This window comes from Eleginops maclovinus, chromosome 24 (assembly GCF_036324505.1).
Source record: "Eleginops maclovinus isolate JMC-PN-2008 ecotype Puerto Natales chromosome 24, JC_Emac_rtc_rv5, whole genome shotgun sequence".
Taxonomy (NCBI): domain Eukaryota; kingdom Metazoa; phylum Chordata; class Actinopteri; order Perciformes; family Eleginopidae; genus Eleginops; species Eleginops maclovinus.
The window spans coordinates 3,794,908-3,812,838 of record NC_086372.1 but is presented as its reverse complement, the minus strand read 5'-3'; the positions used below and the strand labels follow the sequence as shown (position 1 = coordinate 3,812,838).

At 43.8% G+C, this 17,931-nt stretch overlaps 2 protein-coding genes across 8 annotated transcripts in view; one reads left to right on the top strand and one right to left on the bottom strand.

Moving 5' to 3' along the window:
• The first annotated feature begins 138 nt into the window (after positions 1 to 138).
• On the top strand, positions 139 to 2,516 carry LOC134860918 (glucagon-1-like). Its single transcript, XM_063877801.1, has 6 exons — positions 139 to 383; positions 476 to 576; positions 744 to 899; positions 1,336 to 1,452; positions 1,925 to 2,068; positions 2,149 to 2,516. The coding sequence occupies exons 2-6, from the start codon at positions 485 to 487 to the stop codon at positions 2,171 to 2,173; spliced, it is 534 nt and encodes a 177-aa protein (XP_063733871.1). The 5' UTR covers positions 139 to 383; positions 476 to 484; the 3' UTR covers positions 2,174 to 2,516.
• A 411-nt stretch (positions 2,517 to 2,927) lies between these two features.
• LOC134860895 (sodium-driven chloride bicarbonate exchanger-like) overlaps positions 2,928 to 17,931 on the bottom strand; it is a 32,029-nt gene continuing 17,025 nt past the window's right edge. For 3 of the 7 annotated variants that reach the window (XM_063877768.1, XM_063877771.1, XM_063877770.1), the window contains 22 exons: positions 17,683 to 17,826; positions 17,426 to 17,567; positions 16,890 to 17,050; positions 16,303 to 16,491; positions 14,333 to 14,421; positions 13,920 to 14,077; positions 13,718 to 13,805; positions 12,861 to 13,007; positions 12,268 to 12,368; positions 11,511 to 11,685; positions 11,249 to 11,382; positions 10,855 to 11,100; positions 9,638 to 9,743; positions 8,853 to 9,014; positions 7,919 to 8,032; positions 7,516 to 7,677; positions 7,152 to 7,403; positions 6,750 to 7,067; positions 6,243 to 6,365; positions 6,050 to 6,114; positions 5,779 to 5,892; positions 2,928 to 4,759 (listed from right to left, as the gene is read on the bottom strand). In XM_063877768.1, coding sequence (XP_063733838.1) covers positions 4,690 to 4,759; positions 5,779 to 5,892; positions 6,050 to 6,114; positions 6,243 to 6,365; positions 6,750 to 7,067; positions 7,152 to 7,403; positions 7,516 to 7,677; positions 7,919 to 8,032; positions 8,853 to 9,014; positions 9,638 to 9,743; positions 10,855 to 11,100; positions 11,249 to 11,382; positions 11,511 to 11,685; positions 12,268 to 12,368; positions 12,861 to 13,007; positions 13,718 to 13,805; positions 13,920 to 14,077; positions 14,333 to 14,421; positions 16,303 to 16,491; positions 16,890 to 17,050; positions 17,426 to 17,567; positions 17,683 to 17,826 — 3,260 coding nt within the window. In that variant the 3' untranslated portion in view covers positions 2,928 to 4,689. Of the gene's footprint in view, positions 4,760 to 5,434; positions 5,474 to 5,778; positions 5,893 to 6,049; positions 6,115 to 6,242; positions 6,366 to 6,749; positions 7,068 to 7,151; positions 7,404 to 7,515; positions 7,678 to 7,918; positions 8,033 to 8,852; positions 9,015 to 9,637; positions 9,744 to 10,854; positions 11,101 to 11,248; positions 11,383 to 11,510; positions 11,686 to 12,267; positions 12,369 to 12,860; positions 13,008 to 13,717; positions 13,806 to 13,919; positions 14,078 to 14,332; positions 14,422 to 16,302; positions 16,492 to 16,889; positions 17,051 to 17,425; positions 17,568 to 17,682; positions 17,827 to 17,931 lie in introns of all 7 variants that reach the window. The other 4 variants (XM_063877774.1, XM_063877772.1, XM_063877773.1 and 1 more) reach the window with 4 other exon arrangements.

Genomic DNA, 17,931 nt, shown 5'->3' with positions numbered 1-17,931 from the left:
TGACAGCACACATATCACTTCCCATCATGATGACACAGTAGCACATTAAAGCATCTTCCCTGCGTTCTGTTTAACAGGATGAGCTGCTGTTGTTTGATCTTAACACCTAAGTACCAGCTGGCATCACGCATGGATAGCACCTTTCCTTTCGGGACAAATGCTCGGCTTGTTGATTCGACCGATGTGACGGGGCCCGTGTCTAATGGGTTGAGAGTAACACCTTGACCTGGCAGAGTGGTTAAACTATCCCACCTGAGCGGACGAACCATCCTCCTTCTATTACAGTATATAAGAGCAGAAAGTAAGAGAGGAGGGTTAGAGTCAGACAAGCAGAGGAACTAACGGCACTGTTCTTGTGAAAGGAAGAAGAAGAAGAAGAAAAGGTGAGTTGTGTTTAGCAATGGGGGAAGCACATTAGCTTTCTGATCCCGTGTGCAAACTCTTCTTCTTGTGTGTGTGCTGTTCTGTGGTGTAGGTTATAACCATGAGAAGCTTCCTAGCTGGTATCCTTCTGGTTCTGGGATTTGTCCAGAGCAGCTGGCAGGTTCCTCTGCAGGAGGCGGACGACAGCTCAAGGTACAGAAAATACAGTTTGGTATTTTATCTATGGACCCTGGACCCTTTCTGTTCAGGAATTATGATGCCCAAAAATGTCTATTAGGAAACAACAAATAGAAGCGGAAATGGGAGATTGAATTTAAAGGGGTTCATTTGTGTAAACTCACAGTGGTTTCCTCCTGTAGCTTTGAGGTGGAGAACACATCAGTGGATGAGCCGCGGGAGCTGTCCAACATGAAGAGACATTCGGAGGGAACCTTCTCAAACGACTACAGCAAATACCTGGAGGACCGGAAGGCTCAGGACTTTGTCCGGTGGCTGATGAACAACAAGAGGAGCGGGTCAGTATGGGACCTGAAGAATTTCAATTGTGAAATGCTTTGACTTGTCTAGACCTGTTGTACTTTAACAAATAATCAATGGTTATATTCAATGTGCAAGATGCTACAATCACTCAATCACACAAAAAAGTACAGATGCACAGAAGTGTTATCAGCTATATCTGCTCAACCTGGAGATCTTCAGGGAACCTTTAAAGGGTTGCAAGATATATCTGAAACATCTTTTATGTAAAATGTTCATCTGAAATGTAACTTTGTCTGTCAGATAAAACAAGTGGAGTAAATATCTCTCTCAAGTATTAACTGCAGTACTTGATTACATGTCCTTTCTGCCACTGGTTAGCAGGGATGTGTTACCGGATATCGTGTGTATTTCAGACTGAAGATACTTTCAGCTCTAACACTATCTGAACATTTCCCCTCACTGTGTTTTCAGTGCTGAAGAAAAGCGCCACGCTGACGGGACCTTCACCAGCGACGTGAGCTCTTACCTCAAGGACCAGGCAATCAAAGACTTTGTTGCCAGGCTCAAGGCTGGACAAGTCAGAAGAGCGTAGGCTGCCTTCCCTCCCTCCCTCCCCCCCTCTCCTCCTTCTTCAGTACCCAAACCCCTATCGGCCTGTGTCTGATTCCACCATGACGCGAGAGACAGAGAGATATAATCAGCTGCTTCTCCACCTTTTTTCCTTTCTTTGCTTTTTCTTGATGTCCCTTGTGGTTGTGTTGAAATAAATCACCTGAACTTTTTGCACTGTGTTGATCGATATCTTACTTGTGTGTGATGATTGAGTGAAATGATTCTGTTTGACAAGAAACGTGCAAGCGGCCTATGAGCAAATCATGGAGTGATCAAAGAAACACCCCTCTTCACCAATCAGAAAACAACTACAATAAAGATGACGATTTTCTGATGAATGCTGCACTGTAGGCCTAATATCAGAGTTCAAATGGCAGGTGGGTCACATTGTTGGGCTACTGACCCTTAGTGGGCAGTGTTTACATTGTGTGCATGTGTACATACTCAGATCTGAAATGGACAGGCGGGGGGAAGCGCTCAGCAGGAGGCATGTAGATGGAAGCTTCACCAGTGACGTGAACAAGGTGCTGGACTCCTTGGCTGCAAAGGAATATTTACTCTGGGTCATGACCTCCAAACCTTCAGGGGAGAGGTAACACTCAGTCACATGGCTCATCTGATCGTTTGCAGAATTCTAGGCTCGGCATGATTGTGATTTTCTTTCTGTTGCAGTAAGAAAAGACAAGCGGACCAATGAGACCCTCTTCAAGGACTCCCTTTGATGCTGCACACTAAGCCATATTCAGGAGGAATAAAAAGCCATACTGCTTTGCATGTTGTTATGCCATTTAAATGTGTCTTTTTTACTTACTGAATGTGATGCAGAGACACAAAAACTACGAATCTTCCACAGCCATATGGCATCACCAGAGAGAAGAGATGAAATTGAGGGGCATATTTTTTGTACAATTTTAAATTATTTTCTATATTTTTAAGAACACGGAAAGTGAAATCTCAGGAAGATAGGAAACCCGTGTAGTGTAGATGGTTCTCATTGCATATGATTGTATCCGCTCTGCAAAATAAAGTTTTTCATTGTGTGTCTGTGGAAGTTATTGGACACACACAACATAGCACGATCTCCCCTCAGGGTTAATAAATAAGAGTAAATATACTCACACTTTATCTCGTCTTCGCATCACTTCATGCAATCCTTTGTTAAGTCTCATGGGATCGGGCTTCAGGGAAATCTGTAACAGAATTCAGAACAGGCCTGCAGGAATCCAACAGTCTTCACAGATTATCTCTACAATTTCTGATTTCTGGGCATCGACGGCAGCATTGATACTCCTGTAGCTCTCCTGCAGCTCTCCTGCAGTCCTTATATAGAATAACGCTGGGGCAATACAGAATATTGAACAATCACTCATACAAAGAAGTGCATTGAGAATAGAGACATGTGACCTACCTGTGGACAAAAGCAGGGATCAATAAAGGACCACATCATCCAGCAGAGTTTTAGATCTTTATTTATGCTCTCAATCACTCTCGCTCCCATTCGCAATAAACAAAGCACAATATAACAACAAATCTGAACTGATAGGTTTCTTTACAGGTGTCTTAAATTATTCAAACAGAAAGTGTACATCTATCACTACCAAATTTAAGGCAGAATTCCACACAGAAGTGGTCAAAATATTTGATATTGATATAATTCTGACCCCTTATTAGTTTCTCTAAACAACTAAGAACCATCAATTAGACAATGGGAAAAGAACATCTACAACAAAACCTGCCTTCAACACTGACTTCATGTTAGTAATATATTAGTAACACTTTACAGGAATAAAATATACTATGTTTTATACATTGTTAAGACTCTTTACCATTGATTACATGTTGCCCTTCCCAGAAAAAAGGTATTATTGCATCTCTAGAAGTAACCACGGTCCTGCAGCAGAGTCAACAGCATGCAGGTGTTTTTTTAAAAACAATTAGCTTCAGATGCTAAAATATTGAGGGTCGTTTGGATAGGAGATCACATGTCCATGGATGACACTTACTGACAAGATGACAGAGTATGCAGGTGGACGTAGAGCTTAAAATAGTGTCACTCTAGTTCAGTATTTGCAAAATGGATGAAAAAGGGATTCAAAAGCCAAGGCAAGAAGCTGCAGGTTGTGAACGTCAGAAGAATATGCTTTAATGGAAGCATGGAAATGTTTGCCAGTAAGCGATTACCGTCATTAAAGGAAAAGCTATGTTTGCTAAATGTGCTCATTCACTTTTCTTGTATAGAGATAGATGAGAAGACCAATACCGCTCTCGAGTCTGTTTGCTAAACATGAAGCTAATGCAATCTACCTGCTAAAAATACAAACAAAAAACATTTTGGTTTTTGCACCGATAATACAAACAAGGTGCAAAGTTTTATTCACTGGCATTTTGGCTGATTTGTTACATTTGGTCAGAGCCAGCCTAGCTGTGTAAGTGTCTGCAGTCTTGAGCTCTAGCTTTATATTCAGTCTACAGGCTTGAGAGGGGGATCGATCTTGTCATCTAGCAGAAAACTCATAAGGCTAATTCCCTTAACTCGTCCGGGGAATGCTTTCCTGGAGGAGAGACATTCATCTGTAGAATAGAAATGGGAGAAACTATGGAGTGATATGAGCTGTTACTGTCACAAAACATTTAGATATACAGAATATAGAAAATGTATATTTAATACTTTGAAAAACATGACTAGTTTTGCTATATAGCCAACTCTTGGATACCAGTGGAATAGATTAGTAATGGCAAATCTACTTTTAGAGGTGAAGTCAATAGTGGCATTAAATACTGCACACAAAGTCCACACGTCTGCAGTTGGCTGCGGCAGGTTTTTTAAAGGACAACTTACAACTATCGTTGGAAAAATATAAAAACATACAAAATACAAATAAAGTAGATTTAAAAATTGTTTAAAATTGTTATTTAATTGGCCCATTGACACAGCAGCTATCGTAAGTGTCGTATAATTCCGGTCTTCCGTCTGTTGCTGGTATCACCAAACATTGATATACATAGAAAAAGAACACAAGTGTATGTCCCGGTTCCTTGTGTTAATACTGTTTCTAACAAATTCTTTGTTTTACACAACTTGCACACAGACTTACATGACAAAAACACAGTGTAGCACAGTACAAAGGTGGTTGAGTGTGGCACGGTACAGCTTTTTTTGTTTTTTGATCTACCGATCGACAGCACAGTGGCACCGCCAGAAAGTAGGTGTCATCACAAACTTGTCTCCCTGTCCAAGCTCTTATCATGCCTCCGGCGCTTGTGTCGCTTTTCGCCGCTAGAACTGCACGGGAGAAAAGCAGGACAGGTAAATGGAGAAAATGTAAGTTGCAACGAGACTGGATTTTTAGGAATTAGAGACACAAGTGCAGACTACAGATGCATTGCCAGCTAACAATTAGTCAATCAATCGTGATCACACACCATGCATACATTACAGCTCAATTTATCACCCAGGGCTACCTTGAATTTTCAAAGAGTACTTATTCTTCTAGCATCCTTTTAAAGGGAAAACCTGGTTAAGTTGAAGTAAATGGAGCCACATTCATTCAGATCCATTTAGAAACTGTCCCATTACTTCTTACGTCTTATTTATGCAGATGTGTTCCCACTACTTCCCACACACATGCATTTTCTCTAAAATCATCAATCATTGTCTTTGTCTACCATACAGGCATGCAAAATGTGTCTTTCACACTGGGGATAAGACTGATCAACAAATGTCTGTTATGTGGTTGAAGTATTCCTTTAACACCTGAATGAGAAACCACATTTACAATCCGACTAAACGTCCTTGAAGTAACATGCACATCCAGGTCAAGCTGTGATTATCAGTCAATCAACATCTATTCATTAATGATTTATACTATCTACTCCCAATCATACAGAACAATCAACATGCAACATTCATCAGAAGACACAGGACTCTGCATGCCGACGGGGAGCGGGAACAGCTTACCTTTTGGGATATCAGCTTCTGAGAGGTTAGGAAGGGGAGCTTGGGGGTGGAATGGAATGAGAGAGGCAGGCAGGAGACACTATGTTAGTCTACTCCGTGGGAACTCTGTGAGGGCAGGGCTGCTCTTAGATAAACCGTTTTTATATAAACATACTAGCTGCTCACTTTCCTGGAAAAACAAAGAGTAAATGCTCCATAACACTTCAATAATAAACACCTGCCACTTCATGCTTTGACACGCAAAGACATCCCTTTCCCATTGGAACAGACAAAATACACTGGAATCAGTACGTGTGTGTGATGTATCTGAAATACGTGTGTATATCTGTGGATGGGAGGCTAACCTTTTGGCGCTTGGCTCCTTCTTCGTGCTCTCACTAGGGTTGACATTCTTCCACACACTCCCAAAAGACCCTTTAGACATCTCATCAGTGATGTTCACTGTGGCAGGGTCACACCTTAAAAAGCACACGCAGAAGGAGAAAAGCATTAATAAGTTACTTTCATTCGACAATTGTTGAAACAAGAAAGCACGAGTCACAGCTGCAGTACAGAATCCAGCATAAGGTAACACAGTTCACCTGCACTTTTAACAATATCATTTAAATTGCTTACTTGAGGTGTACCTCCATTGGCACTTGTACATTGCCTTCTTCCTCTGCAATAATACTGTGCTCCTCCTGACAAAAGAAGCACACACACAAAAGGGGAACCCTGCATGAATAGAAGCTTCTTCCACTGCAGTGTTGGAAATGTTAAGTCATCAGAATTGGTATTGGATCATCTATGCTGTAATCTATCACTGCACCTCCTCTGCTGCATCCTCTAGTTTCTTCTTCTTCCACTCTGGCATCAGATCATCCAGCCAGCTCAGCTCTCTCTTGCTGAACATGAGATCCAGCAGCTTCCGGATGAATACCAGGGCCAAGACCTTATCCACAGAAACACACGTGTGTCAATCATGCATACAGTGGAAAGTAACTGAAATTGAGTACAATTTTGCAGTAATTATACTTTAAACTTTCAAAAATGTCTCAGTTTGGGATAAATAAAGTACTTCTGAACACGACATTTGAGTGGTGAATAATACATGTTCTTGACAGCTTTAGTAACTTTTTAGATTATGATTTTGCATGAAAACATATGAAAAAGTGTTTTGCAAAACACGATAAAGACCAAAACATTAGAAAAATATCTAATATTTTAGAAAAATGTAGGAAAGAAAGTCCAAAACATGAAAACTTTGCTTGTACACTTAAAAATACTAATACATGGTAACTTTCCCTTCATGCATACACAGATACACTGCTGTTACCATCATGGGGAAGACGATGGCCGCCTTGGAGGTCTTGATGACCCAGAGCAGAATCAAGCAGCTGAGCTGGACGATGGTGAAGAGGTGCACCTTCCTCAGAGGGACGTGACGAAGGTAGATGAAGTCCGGCTGATGTTTGGCCGGCATGCCAAACAGCCTCAGACGGTCGAAGAACTGCACAGATACAAACAAGAAATCACCCTGATTCTTCTTCTGATGAAACACCAGCATGCAGTATTCCCAGCTCACCTGAATGCCTCTGAGGGAGGAGGCCCCCATGTAGAGGAAGACTCCGTACAGCACAGGCATGGGGATGAACTGGAGACAGAAGGATGCATATTCAGGATCAGGGCTAAAACTAATTATTTCTCCTCTTGTATATCTGTGCGTTTATCCCCTGACCTTTAGCACAGAGGTCATGAAGACGGAGCAGCCCATCAGGGTGAAGATCATGAGGCCGGTGAAGCGCTGCTCTCGGATGCCCAGGAACTTGGGCTGCTCTCCGGGGGCCGAGCACTCTGACTCCAGCTTCAGGCTGTTCACGTGGGAGATGGAGAGCACGGTGGCTGCCACGAACCACGGCAGGCCCATCACCGAGCACACACCCAGCATCACCCCCACCACAAACAGGTCCAGGTGGTAGCCACAGCCTTTCTGCAGGGATGGGACAGTGGGGTTCAGATCCAGCAGAGTGTACAATACACAATGACGCTCTTTATGGATGTTTTCTACACAACCGCATTAAAGCCGGTGATGGTTTTGAAACCTTAAGTTTGTGCTCCTTCCTGTTGATGATGACGGCTGTGATCTGCTGGTCCATGAAAATGAGGATGGTGCATAGCAGAGCAGGGAGGAAGGTGATGATGGTGGTCCACCAGGGGTTGGGCCCCACAGGGTTTATCAGCCACCCACGATCATCCCTGGTGGGCTGGAGAGAGAGAAAAGGAGAAAAAGTATGTGATTATATGTAGAGACTATACACGTACTTGTTCTTCTACAAGAGATACATGTTGGATTTGCAAACAGGCCTCAATCAACTGTAATGCAGTGGGTCGGATTCATGGTATTTAAAGCTACATTACATTGTTATTGTGCCTTACTTTGCCTTTTATATTCCAGATCTGAAGTATGAGACATCGATGCATACCCAAGCTTTCATGTGGACTTACTTTGAATTTGCTGGGGACCTGCAATTTAGGTGAGGGGATCCCCAGGGCGTAATCTACCAGAACCATAGTCAGGATGGTGATGAACACAGCAAAGTCACTGATGCAGGCGCGCACCTGCAGGGAACAGAGAGGCACAGTCTTCACACAAAGCCCATGATATACTCAAATATTGTAGACAATACAAAAAAACCTATTTTTGTTCTTTTTTTTGTTCAGTTTTATTACAAATGCTAGCCCAATTATTTATAAACTGGCTCTGGTCATTTAAAGGGCCATATTATGGTCATTTTCAGGTTCATATTTATATTTTCTACCTCTACTGTAACATTTCTACATGCTTTAATGTTCAAAAAGCGCCCTATCATGCACAATGTGTAGGAGAACCAGCCGACAGAAGTGCTTAGATAGTGACTTCACTATGTTACAGAAGTGAAAAGGAGTCCAGTGCAAATCATAGACTGAAGAGTGTTGTGTCTATATACTGTACTCCTTCTGCTTAAGGAGTTATCGGTGCCTGCCCAAGTCTGTAAGATTGAATCTCTGTTAAATGAAATGCACAGCTATAAAAACATTATGCAGTAGTGTTGCAGACTACAGTACATGTTAGTCACCACAAGGTGGCGCCTGCACACAGTGGATTGGTTTGCTGGGATCACGCCACACATTGGCTCATGAGTGTCATCTCAATGATCAATCATAGATATTGCACACATAGAAATGCCACACAGACTGCAGGATTTTTGCTGTGGAATAAAACAACCGATAGATGGCAGCATTATCTAAAAGGACACAGACAGAGGCAAGAAACCCAAATTCAGAGTCACTTCAATGAGAAGTTAATGCAGGAGAGTAAAAAGGATGAACAGACCTCTTTAAGATGTAATGTCTATGTGTTTATTATGAATTATTCACAGAAATGTAGTGTGCTGCGTACCTTGGTGGGGAAGTAGCGGCTCGTCTTGAATTCCTTGAGGAATGCGGACATGAAGACGGTGGAGAAGAAGAGGACCACGCACCAGAAGAGGACGTCCGGGACGTAGGGGCCGTGGGGTCCGCAGGCGGTGCCCTCGAACTCCCCGTGAAACATCTCGCACTCCTACTGGCCACAGAGGAGATGGTGATGATGATGGTGATAATAATCAGAGTCAGTGGTGGATTAGTGAACGACATCCAGTCATCATTTATTTATTCCTCTGCTTTAAATGTCTGTAAAGTACATGATTCATCCATTTGCATTCAATCCCAACGGCCTTTAGAACCATTTGCTCCACATCTACAAGCGTGTGTAGGAGTGACGCAGCATTACGCCACTGGCACGGCTTATGTGTGTCTGTGTGAGTGAATCCACTCTTCACACTTTATCTCCATGCCCATTCTGCACGGCTAAATCCGGTGAAATCCTTCCCACATGTTTTTAATCCACGCCTAGACTTCTGACGCTTCCTGATGAAGCTAAGTGGGGGAGACATGACACCGTGCCAGAGACCGTCAGAAACAACCCCAACTTTCTAGGGTTTTTATGTTAGTGTGTTAATTAAAGGCTGGGAAAGGAGATGTTATCAGATGATATTTCTGTCTGTGTTAGTGTGTATCCCCCCCCCAACTCAAGAGCACCCTCTTTTTTAATAGCAGACAGAGACAGATCTCGGTTGGAATCTTTGGCATTATATTTGTGCAGGTATTTGATATGTTTTTCTCCACATGTCAAGGGTTCCTTACCTTGACCTCCAGCATGGTCCAGTTGACCTGCGAGACTGTGATGTTTTTCTCTTCCCAGAACTGCAGGGTGTCATTGCTGGGGTTGATGGGCTCCACACACGCACACCTATGGAGGATATTTGAGAGGTCAAGGTGAATATTCTTATCTAAAGTAAAATTCATGTATTCACAAACTCAATTCATGGGACACGCATCTAACACTGTATAAGCACCACCCTGGATTATAAGGCTGATACCGGTATGAATTTGATATCTGAACGTATCCAAGAACGGTGACCAAGCAGGACATTCCTCAGCTGAGAAACACACCCGTCATTGTTCTCTGGTGGATCATTTATCATTCCAAATAACCCCCAAAAATGGTTTGTGCTTTATTGGGCTGATATTTCTGCTCATTTTCAAGGCTTAGGTTTGGTCTTAGAGGTGGTAATTGGCCAGGCTCTAATCACGACCAACATTTCAGGGTCTTTTTAAGAAAGCGTCTGACATGTTATTTTGCTGGCATTTTACTAAGGGAAATGTCAGCATCCCCTGCTGTCCACTTCACCAGAAAAGAAAAGCACAGAAGGAGCTCTTGGCCTGACATCACCACTAGCCAGCTTATGTGGCGGGATAATGCATGATGCTCAACATGGGATTTATTCACCACAAAGCAAAACCCATCACAGAGAAACTGGACAGTGTGTCTACCATACAACAATACCATCTGTCGTGATGATGCAGCGACACACTGTCATGCGCTAAGGGTCAGTGTGTATGCAACACATCATGCAACAATGAAACCATAAATACTGCTTCAAGGGCTGGAGTGGATACTAAGCTATGTTTGAATCCACATTGGCACCATTTGGCACAATAAATTAGGCCATGTAGATATGCATTTACCGAAAAGAGCTTTATTTCTATGACTTCTGAGCTGATTTATGGACTGAATTAAAGATGAACATTGGATAAAAATATCCTTTGGAAGTGTAAGTCACACTGAATCTAAAAATATATGTTCCACGTCTCTGTTCAGATCTGAGTAATTGTCCCAAGAAGTGCAGGGTTTTGAGCAAATTCCACCTCGTCTCTCCTTCCACTCTTGCTTGAACTCTCATTTTCAGTTTTACAACCTCTAGGAAATTATAAAAAATGGTGAAAGACGCCCAAATGTTCAAATTACTTGCTGTACAAGAACCAACAAGAAAAGCCGCACATCCCAACAGATATCTTACGAGTACTGTGTGAGGGTCTGCAGGTTGTTGTTTTTATTGATGGGGTAATGCGTTCCCAGGTGGAGCAGCTTCTCCAGAGCCTCGTAGATGAAGATGATGCAGATCAGCGCAGCGAAAGCTTCCTCAGTGAAGCGTGTGATGTAGCAGACAAGCGAGCTGGCATCTGTAGCCACCAGCAGCAGACAGAAGAAGGCCGTCCACAGGCCAATACAGGCCCTCAGGGAGAGGTAGGAGAGGCCGTACTCACTGAGACAGACAGACAGAGACACACAAACACACAGGAGTGAAGGGACAAGCTATTAGATATGGCATCCTAACTCGCTTGGAAAGCAAACACAGAAGGATTCTACTTTTACACAAACACAATTTGTACTGAAAATGGAAAATGACATACGAGCAGAACTTGAAGAGGATTTTCTCAAAGACAAGCACAGGCCCAGTGCTGCCCAGGATGGTGAGCGGCTGCCCCGCGAAAATAGAGTAGGCGATTCCAGTCATGGAAGCCCCAAACAGGGACTCAATAGCACTCTGGGAAGACAGGAAATAATGCTCTGATTCAACTGCTTTCCATTGATACTTCACTCAGTTAAACTTTAAGAGAGCGGGCTTTGAAAGAGTTCAAGACAACAATAACCAATAAAGATGTTGCTTCTTACCACCCGTCCCTCTGTGGCCTCACCCAGGAGTCCTCCGAAGGTGATGACAGGTGACATGCAGGCGCAGTAGAGAAAGAGGAAGGAGGCCAGACATTGCAGGCTGATGGCATCTGTGAAGTCGGAAATGTAGTGAGGAGCCTTCCGTTTAATGTCCAAGAACAACCCGCCGAAGAGCCTGCGATGGAACAGGGGCAACAGGACTTATGAGTATTTTTGGGTTTTGTGTAAAGAGGTCATCTGCTTGTACCCCTTCTTTCAGAAATGATCCGAGTGAAGACACAATACAACCTTCTATTTGGTGTACCAGGCCCCTTCTGGCCTACATTTAAAGGCTGATAACCTCTGTCTCATGCATCTATGTTTAAATGACTCTCCACCACAGCGAGTAGGCTCTCCTGCCGCGGCGAGCAGGGACCGTGTTAACGAGCAGGAGGTGGTTGCCATGGAAACAGTGGGTGGGACAGTTTGCACCAGTCCGAGGCAGTAGAGCAATGTCCCGGGAGGGATTTGGCGGGGGGGGGAGGGGGGTTTGATAGCCGAGAATGAGCTTCCGGCTTCTGTTAGCTGGTGTTAGAGCCTGCACCGTACCACAGCAGCACTCACTCGTGTGCTATTCAACTATCAAGATATGCCTCTAAGAGAGCTATATTTATAGTATTATAGGGGACAGGGAGGCAGCTATCAGGCGACAGCAAGACGGGGAGGAGGAGGAGGAGGCTGTCCAACACAAATCACACTGTCTCTATCCAACACTTACCTCCCAGTGCGCTGCAGCTCAGGGCCACCGTGTCCTCCGTGTTCCTCAGACTCTCCAAGATCTGTCACTCCGTTGGGAAGAGGGGGAATCTTCCGCTTTTCCTGCATGGTTAAAATCACTGTCAGTCCACTGTCTGTGACTGGACACCTTCACAAGAACAATAAAGGTCTTATATTTGTTGCCACCAGGTGATCTCTTATTCATAAAGTAGCTGTTTCTGATACAGACTATCTAACGGCACAGACAGGAAAATAAAGACTACTTTTCTAATCACCCAAAGTAGTTCTTCCAAACAAGACGGCAGATTTAAAAAGTCGATAAAAATAACAAATTGTGTTTTTTTGAGAGGATTGAGAGCAGATCCCTGGGGAGCGGCATCAGAGCACAGAGTACAGCGCAGTGGATAATAGGGGGAACGCAGATGTTAAATAGTCCTCAGAAGGCAGAGCGACACAAAGGGGACACATTACGCAATAACAGTGGTAAATACCTCAAATTGTTTTGCTGCAGAGGATTCCTTCAGTTTGGAAACATTCATCCTATTTGTTAGGTCAATAAATGTGTACATTCATTATGTACTGTAATTGGTTTACCTGAGAGGGCACGTTTTTGGGAGGCTCTATTCTGATGGAGGGGTCCCACTCTCCAGGAGGTAACACCGTCACCTGGTCCAGGAACTCATCGATGCCTGCCACCAGGTCATTCCTGTCTTTGGCCTTGTAGGCAACATCATGGAAAATCTGTGGAGCAAATGAAGGGAGTTATTTTCCTTCAGTATATTTACAGAAAGTCCTTCTTCTTATCGCCACAACAAAGCAACATGTAATACTCAAGCAGGATGATTTCGATACACGTCTTTTTTTTTGGCCAAGAGTAAAAAATAGCAGCATCTGGCTCGGATGATGGTCAGCAACGTTAGCTCATAGCTGCACTGTGGGAAATCCTGTCACTGTTTGCATGCCACACTCTGCTGATCCCTTAAGGATTCCCCTGCTTTTAACAGAGGTCAAAGATCAGGTCACTTATAAAAAATGATAGAGCTGGTGAGGGGGCTTTTGATTTATAGGACTGTTTGTCTACTACTGAATTTATAATGCCATTTATAATCTTGTAAAACTGAACTTAAGTCCAGGAAGTACTCAAACATTAATGTATGTACACAGATTAATTTGTCTGAATTAAAGGTTTCTTTATTTTGTGTTTTGGCAGCAGCATCTAAAGAATGCATTTGAGACTGTGAGCACACCCTGGTTATGTTACCTATTTTACAAGACAGCTTGGCAGGGATGCAAAAACACTACTGCCACAATGCTGTCCATTTAGTAGAGCGTCTTTAAATATTTATGTGGCTCAGAGACAATTGTCTCCTCAGCTTTAAGCCCTAAAGGTGTAAGTAAGCTAGTCTTTTTGTTTACATTGTTTCGTTAAAAGTGTTGTACTTCGGCCTCACCTCATCAGTCATGAGTGTAGCAATAGACCGGCCGATCTCATGATACTGTGGACCTTTTCCCAAAGGGCCGAGCAGGATGAAAAGAAACCTGTGCAACACAACAGGTTTGGGTAAAAGTCAAATCCTTTCCTGAGGAAGCATTCAGGGGATTATCAGCTCATCTATCCAGACGCGATACATAATACAGCAGTAAGAGTAAAACCTGGTGGTGATGGGAACCTCGGCCAGGCCGTTGAGCAGCACAGCAGGGGACAGGCGGACAAAGGCCACCACAGGGCGCTCTAAGAATTCCAGCTCCCCCACCAGGACGTTAGACGCCTCAGCACCGGGAGGGATCTTCTTCATGAAGTGGAGGTCAATCTGTGGAAAGAAAAAGAATATTTTTAAGACCAACGTTTTATGTTAATTCCCAAATACTGGCTGGAGCCGACCCCACACGACAAAAGACAACAAGCTTTACTGCTGTTAAATTCCACTTATTTTCCCAGGGTGAGAGGCTCATGGTGACCATTTCACCTGTAACCCAATCAGGGTTAAATATACAGCACCAGTTATGTGTGCAGCTATCAGTGCCCTGGGTAAACAGCAGGATCAGCGGTGGGTCTGGGGGCTCACCTTGCTGAAGTCCACAGCACTGTTTTCTCTGCTCACGTCCTGTTTGCCCTCATTGTTAGTCGGCTGGGACTGAGGTGAGACGGTTTGGCCTGCGAGGAAGAGCATGAAAGCCACATCATGTCAATTTCCACGGAGGTACAGAGTATCACAATACGACTTTCCCACACTAAGGTCCCCAGTGAGTGAGGTACAGTTACATGCTCTGAACAATATGATACAACAGTGGACCCTTTTGTTTTGGGAGCTGTACCTTGATTGAGGAAAAGGTTCAGCCCCAGGGACAAAAGATAATATTGTACATGGTTTCAGAGTGTACCTGGTGAGTTAATATGAATCTGATGATTGCTCTCTGGCGCAGTGGATAGTGATCACAGCTGGACCTTATCTTTCAAGGGTACTGAACTAAATAAGGTACAATCTTTAACTTCCCATTTGGACAAAACAAAAATATGTTTTTTATGTAGTTTTGATGAAGTCAAAGATTGCGTGAATGCAACAGCTGTTTGAGCAAATCACAGCACAACTGGAGGTAGATAAATGTGGTTTGCTCAACCTGTGTCAGCTGGGAGTGATGCTACTGTCACTAAGGAATTGTGCAACACTAGAGGCATATTCATAAACACTTTCCTACAGAGAGTAAGTTACTCCTTTCATAGCTGTTGGTTTGATAATGAGACTACAGTAAAGCCAGCAGCTGGTTAGCTTAACTAACCTGGACTGCTGGATGCTAGATTTAAGTGTGTACCAATTTGAATGAAATCAATCCTCTTGTAAAACCCAAATGCCTTATTTGAGTACTTTTTGAAATATGAGTATTAACTTGGCAAGAGTGTGATGGAAAGACTAAACGGCTACTATGACAAACTATTGGCAAAAAAAGTGAATTAACATATTCCCACACTTCACCAAATGAGGTTATGAGCTATTTCTTGTTATAAACATGGATTCAAAGCGAGGAGCTAACACTGTTAGTAATTAGTCACTGTTACGAGTGTGGAACATGAGTCACACATCTCTTATGATTTAGTCATTAAACACACTGACATTCACAATGACAAGAAGTGGAGAGCATCATCATGAAAACTGTGGCCACTAAGGGCTTGTTTTTATATGGAAGAAGAAAAAACTGTGTGCTTTTATTCTTACTGAATCACTTTCAAGTTCCAACAATAGAACTAAAGGAGCTTGTTCTGTCTCTTTCCGTCATTACATACCCATACCTGTCACGACGATGCTCTCCACTTCAATGTGCTCCTGTTTGTTCTATTAGTAGTACAGCTAACTAAGCTTCAGTGTTAAGCATGAGCTCTGGTTGCCTGTGCAGACTTCCGGCTCTGAGTCTTCATGTGCGATGGGACAGTAGCCTCGTGCAACTGCCTGAAGAACACTAAGGCGTTTGGTGTTGGCATTGCCAAAGGGCGTGTCTGGGGTCATGTTGCCGTGGCTGCTGGAGGAGCTCAATCGAGATGGAGGGGTGGACAGACATGACACGCAACACACACACCCCGGCCGTGCCAAACGTGAAAAGGCCTTTCTCAGTGGAGTTATAACGGGGAATTCAAGCATACACTCGGGAGGTGTTACCGTTTGATAATAGAGGCCATTCACTAGTTAAATGAATGAGACACGTGCACACACATGCACATACAGCAGAGGACAACACACACACACACACACACACACACACACACACACACACACACACACACACACACACAAACATGGAAAAACACACAAGAGGAGAAAATGAGATCAAACAGCAGTAAAAGTCACAAATGGACACACATTGGAAAAAGCATGCAACGGATTCCAACATTATACACATTACATACTGTATATCTGTACATACAACACATGTGGTGGGATGAAAAGACTGCAGTGTGTGTGTGTGTGTGTGTGTGTGTGTGTGTGTGTGTGTGTGTGTGTGTGTGTGTGCGAGTGTGCGTGTGCGTGTGCGTGTGTGCGTTCACCATTCTTGTCCATGGAATGAGGCTCAGATTGCTTCTTGCCGATATCAGCGAAGGAGCGTACAATGGGTATGCGGTTGGCCAGTTTCTTGTGGTTTTGGTGGTGGTGCTGTTTGAGCAGAGCCTCGCGGATCCTCTTCCTGGCATCCTGACCTACAGGACCTGACAACTCGTGCTGATCCAGAACCATGTCTGAAAGGTTAGAAGTACACAAATGTAGGTTTCATTCAAATTCACAAAGTCTACTTGTGATGATGTGTTTACCTGCATGCCGATACTAAGCTGATTATTCTGACTAAACCCACTCAGACCCACTGAAGCTGATACAATCGCACCAAACCAGCCTAAGTTCACCAGCACAATTCTCCCACAATCAGATTAACACACTCTTTTGCTGCCCTCAAAAACACTGTCTTTGTGAACTTCTGCTAGCGCGTTATATAGCCCTGCTGCCAAAACTAAGTAGTGAGTGTTGATAGTAACAGATCAGGCAGTTCATGTCATTTTGGTTTGCCAAGAAGTGGTACAAACAGATTTGAGTTTTACCCACACAATACCACGGGACATTTTTCATCACATCAAGTGTTCACCTGCGATCTCCTCCAGCGAGTTGGCCCTCATGTCCAGCATCACGGTGCCGTTCATGATGCAGCTACGGAGCTCGAAAAGGCTGTGTAGAGACAGAGTGGCTACGTAGGGTTTACTCCACCGCTCGCCACCGTCCTCGACATCCTCCTCAAACTTGAGCCACCTGCATACAGCGAAAAACAAAACAGTAGATTAATAAATGCATCATACGTTTATATATGACAAAAGTACAAAACAATGTCTCACATCCAAACCTGATATAGAGCGTTTTGATTGAATGGCAGTATTTCATTCCAATAGGGGTAATATCAATAACTCTTAGGCAGTATTTGATGTACAAATGATATTCCTGGGGATAAAATACACCTTTAAACAGTGTATGCTTTGAAATGAAGTCCTGGGAGAAGTGGTTACATAACAACAGCTGGGTGAAAAAAGTCGCAGTCAGGAATAAACATGATCAAACACCCAGGTGCATCTGAGGAGAATCGGCACAGCTGGCCAGCTGTAGCCCATGGGGCCGACTGCAGCGGTGTACCTGGCTGTCTCCTTCCATTCGGCGTCCTCCCCCTCCCTGAGGCAGATTTCGTCAAGCTCCGTAAAAAGGGCATGGGGGATGTGATCCTCATCGGCATCCTCTGTCCCCAACAGGAACTGCACCCTCTGAGCTGGAGTGTCTGCTATAGCATAGGGGAAAGTGAGACAGAGAAAGGAGCGGCGGAGACGGAACAGAAAGTTAGAACACGATGTGCATCGGTGGAACTTGTTTGGAGTTTAGTCCATTTTGAAACCTACTGTGAGACGGAGATTCTCTCCCATCATCAGTTGTAGAGTCCCTCTCCTTGGACCTCTTCCTGTGTCTGTGTCCATGGTGACGGTGACGTCGGTGTGACCTCCTGCCCAGAGGAACGTGAACCCCGATGTAGAGGGTGCGGTGACCTGGAGAAACATGCACCAGACAATGTCAGAGTCTACGGCCTGTCCTTTACACTCAAGACTAGTATGATCTTTTTACAATGTCATGGATTCATTCTCTGAGGTTTA

Bases quoted from the DNA above. Each gene is read 5' to 3' on its own strand.
- LOC134860918 (XM_063877801.1), top strand. From the start codon at position 485: ATGAGAAGCTTCCTAGCTGGTATCCTTCTGGTTCTGGGATTTGTCCAG. The intron at 577-743 runs GTACAGAAAATA...TTCCTCCTGTAG, and splicing joins GAGGCGGACGACAGCTCAAG to CTTTGAGGTGGAGAACACAT. The intron at 1,453-1,924 runs GTAGGCTGCCTT...GTACATACTCAG, and splicing joins GCTGGACAAGTCAGAAGAGC to ATCTGAAATGGACAGGCGGG.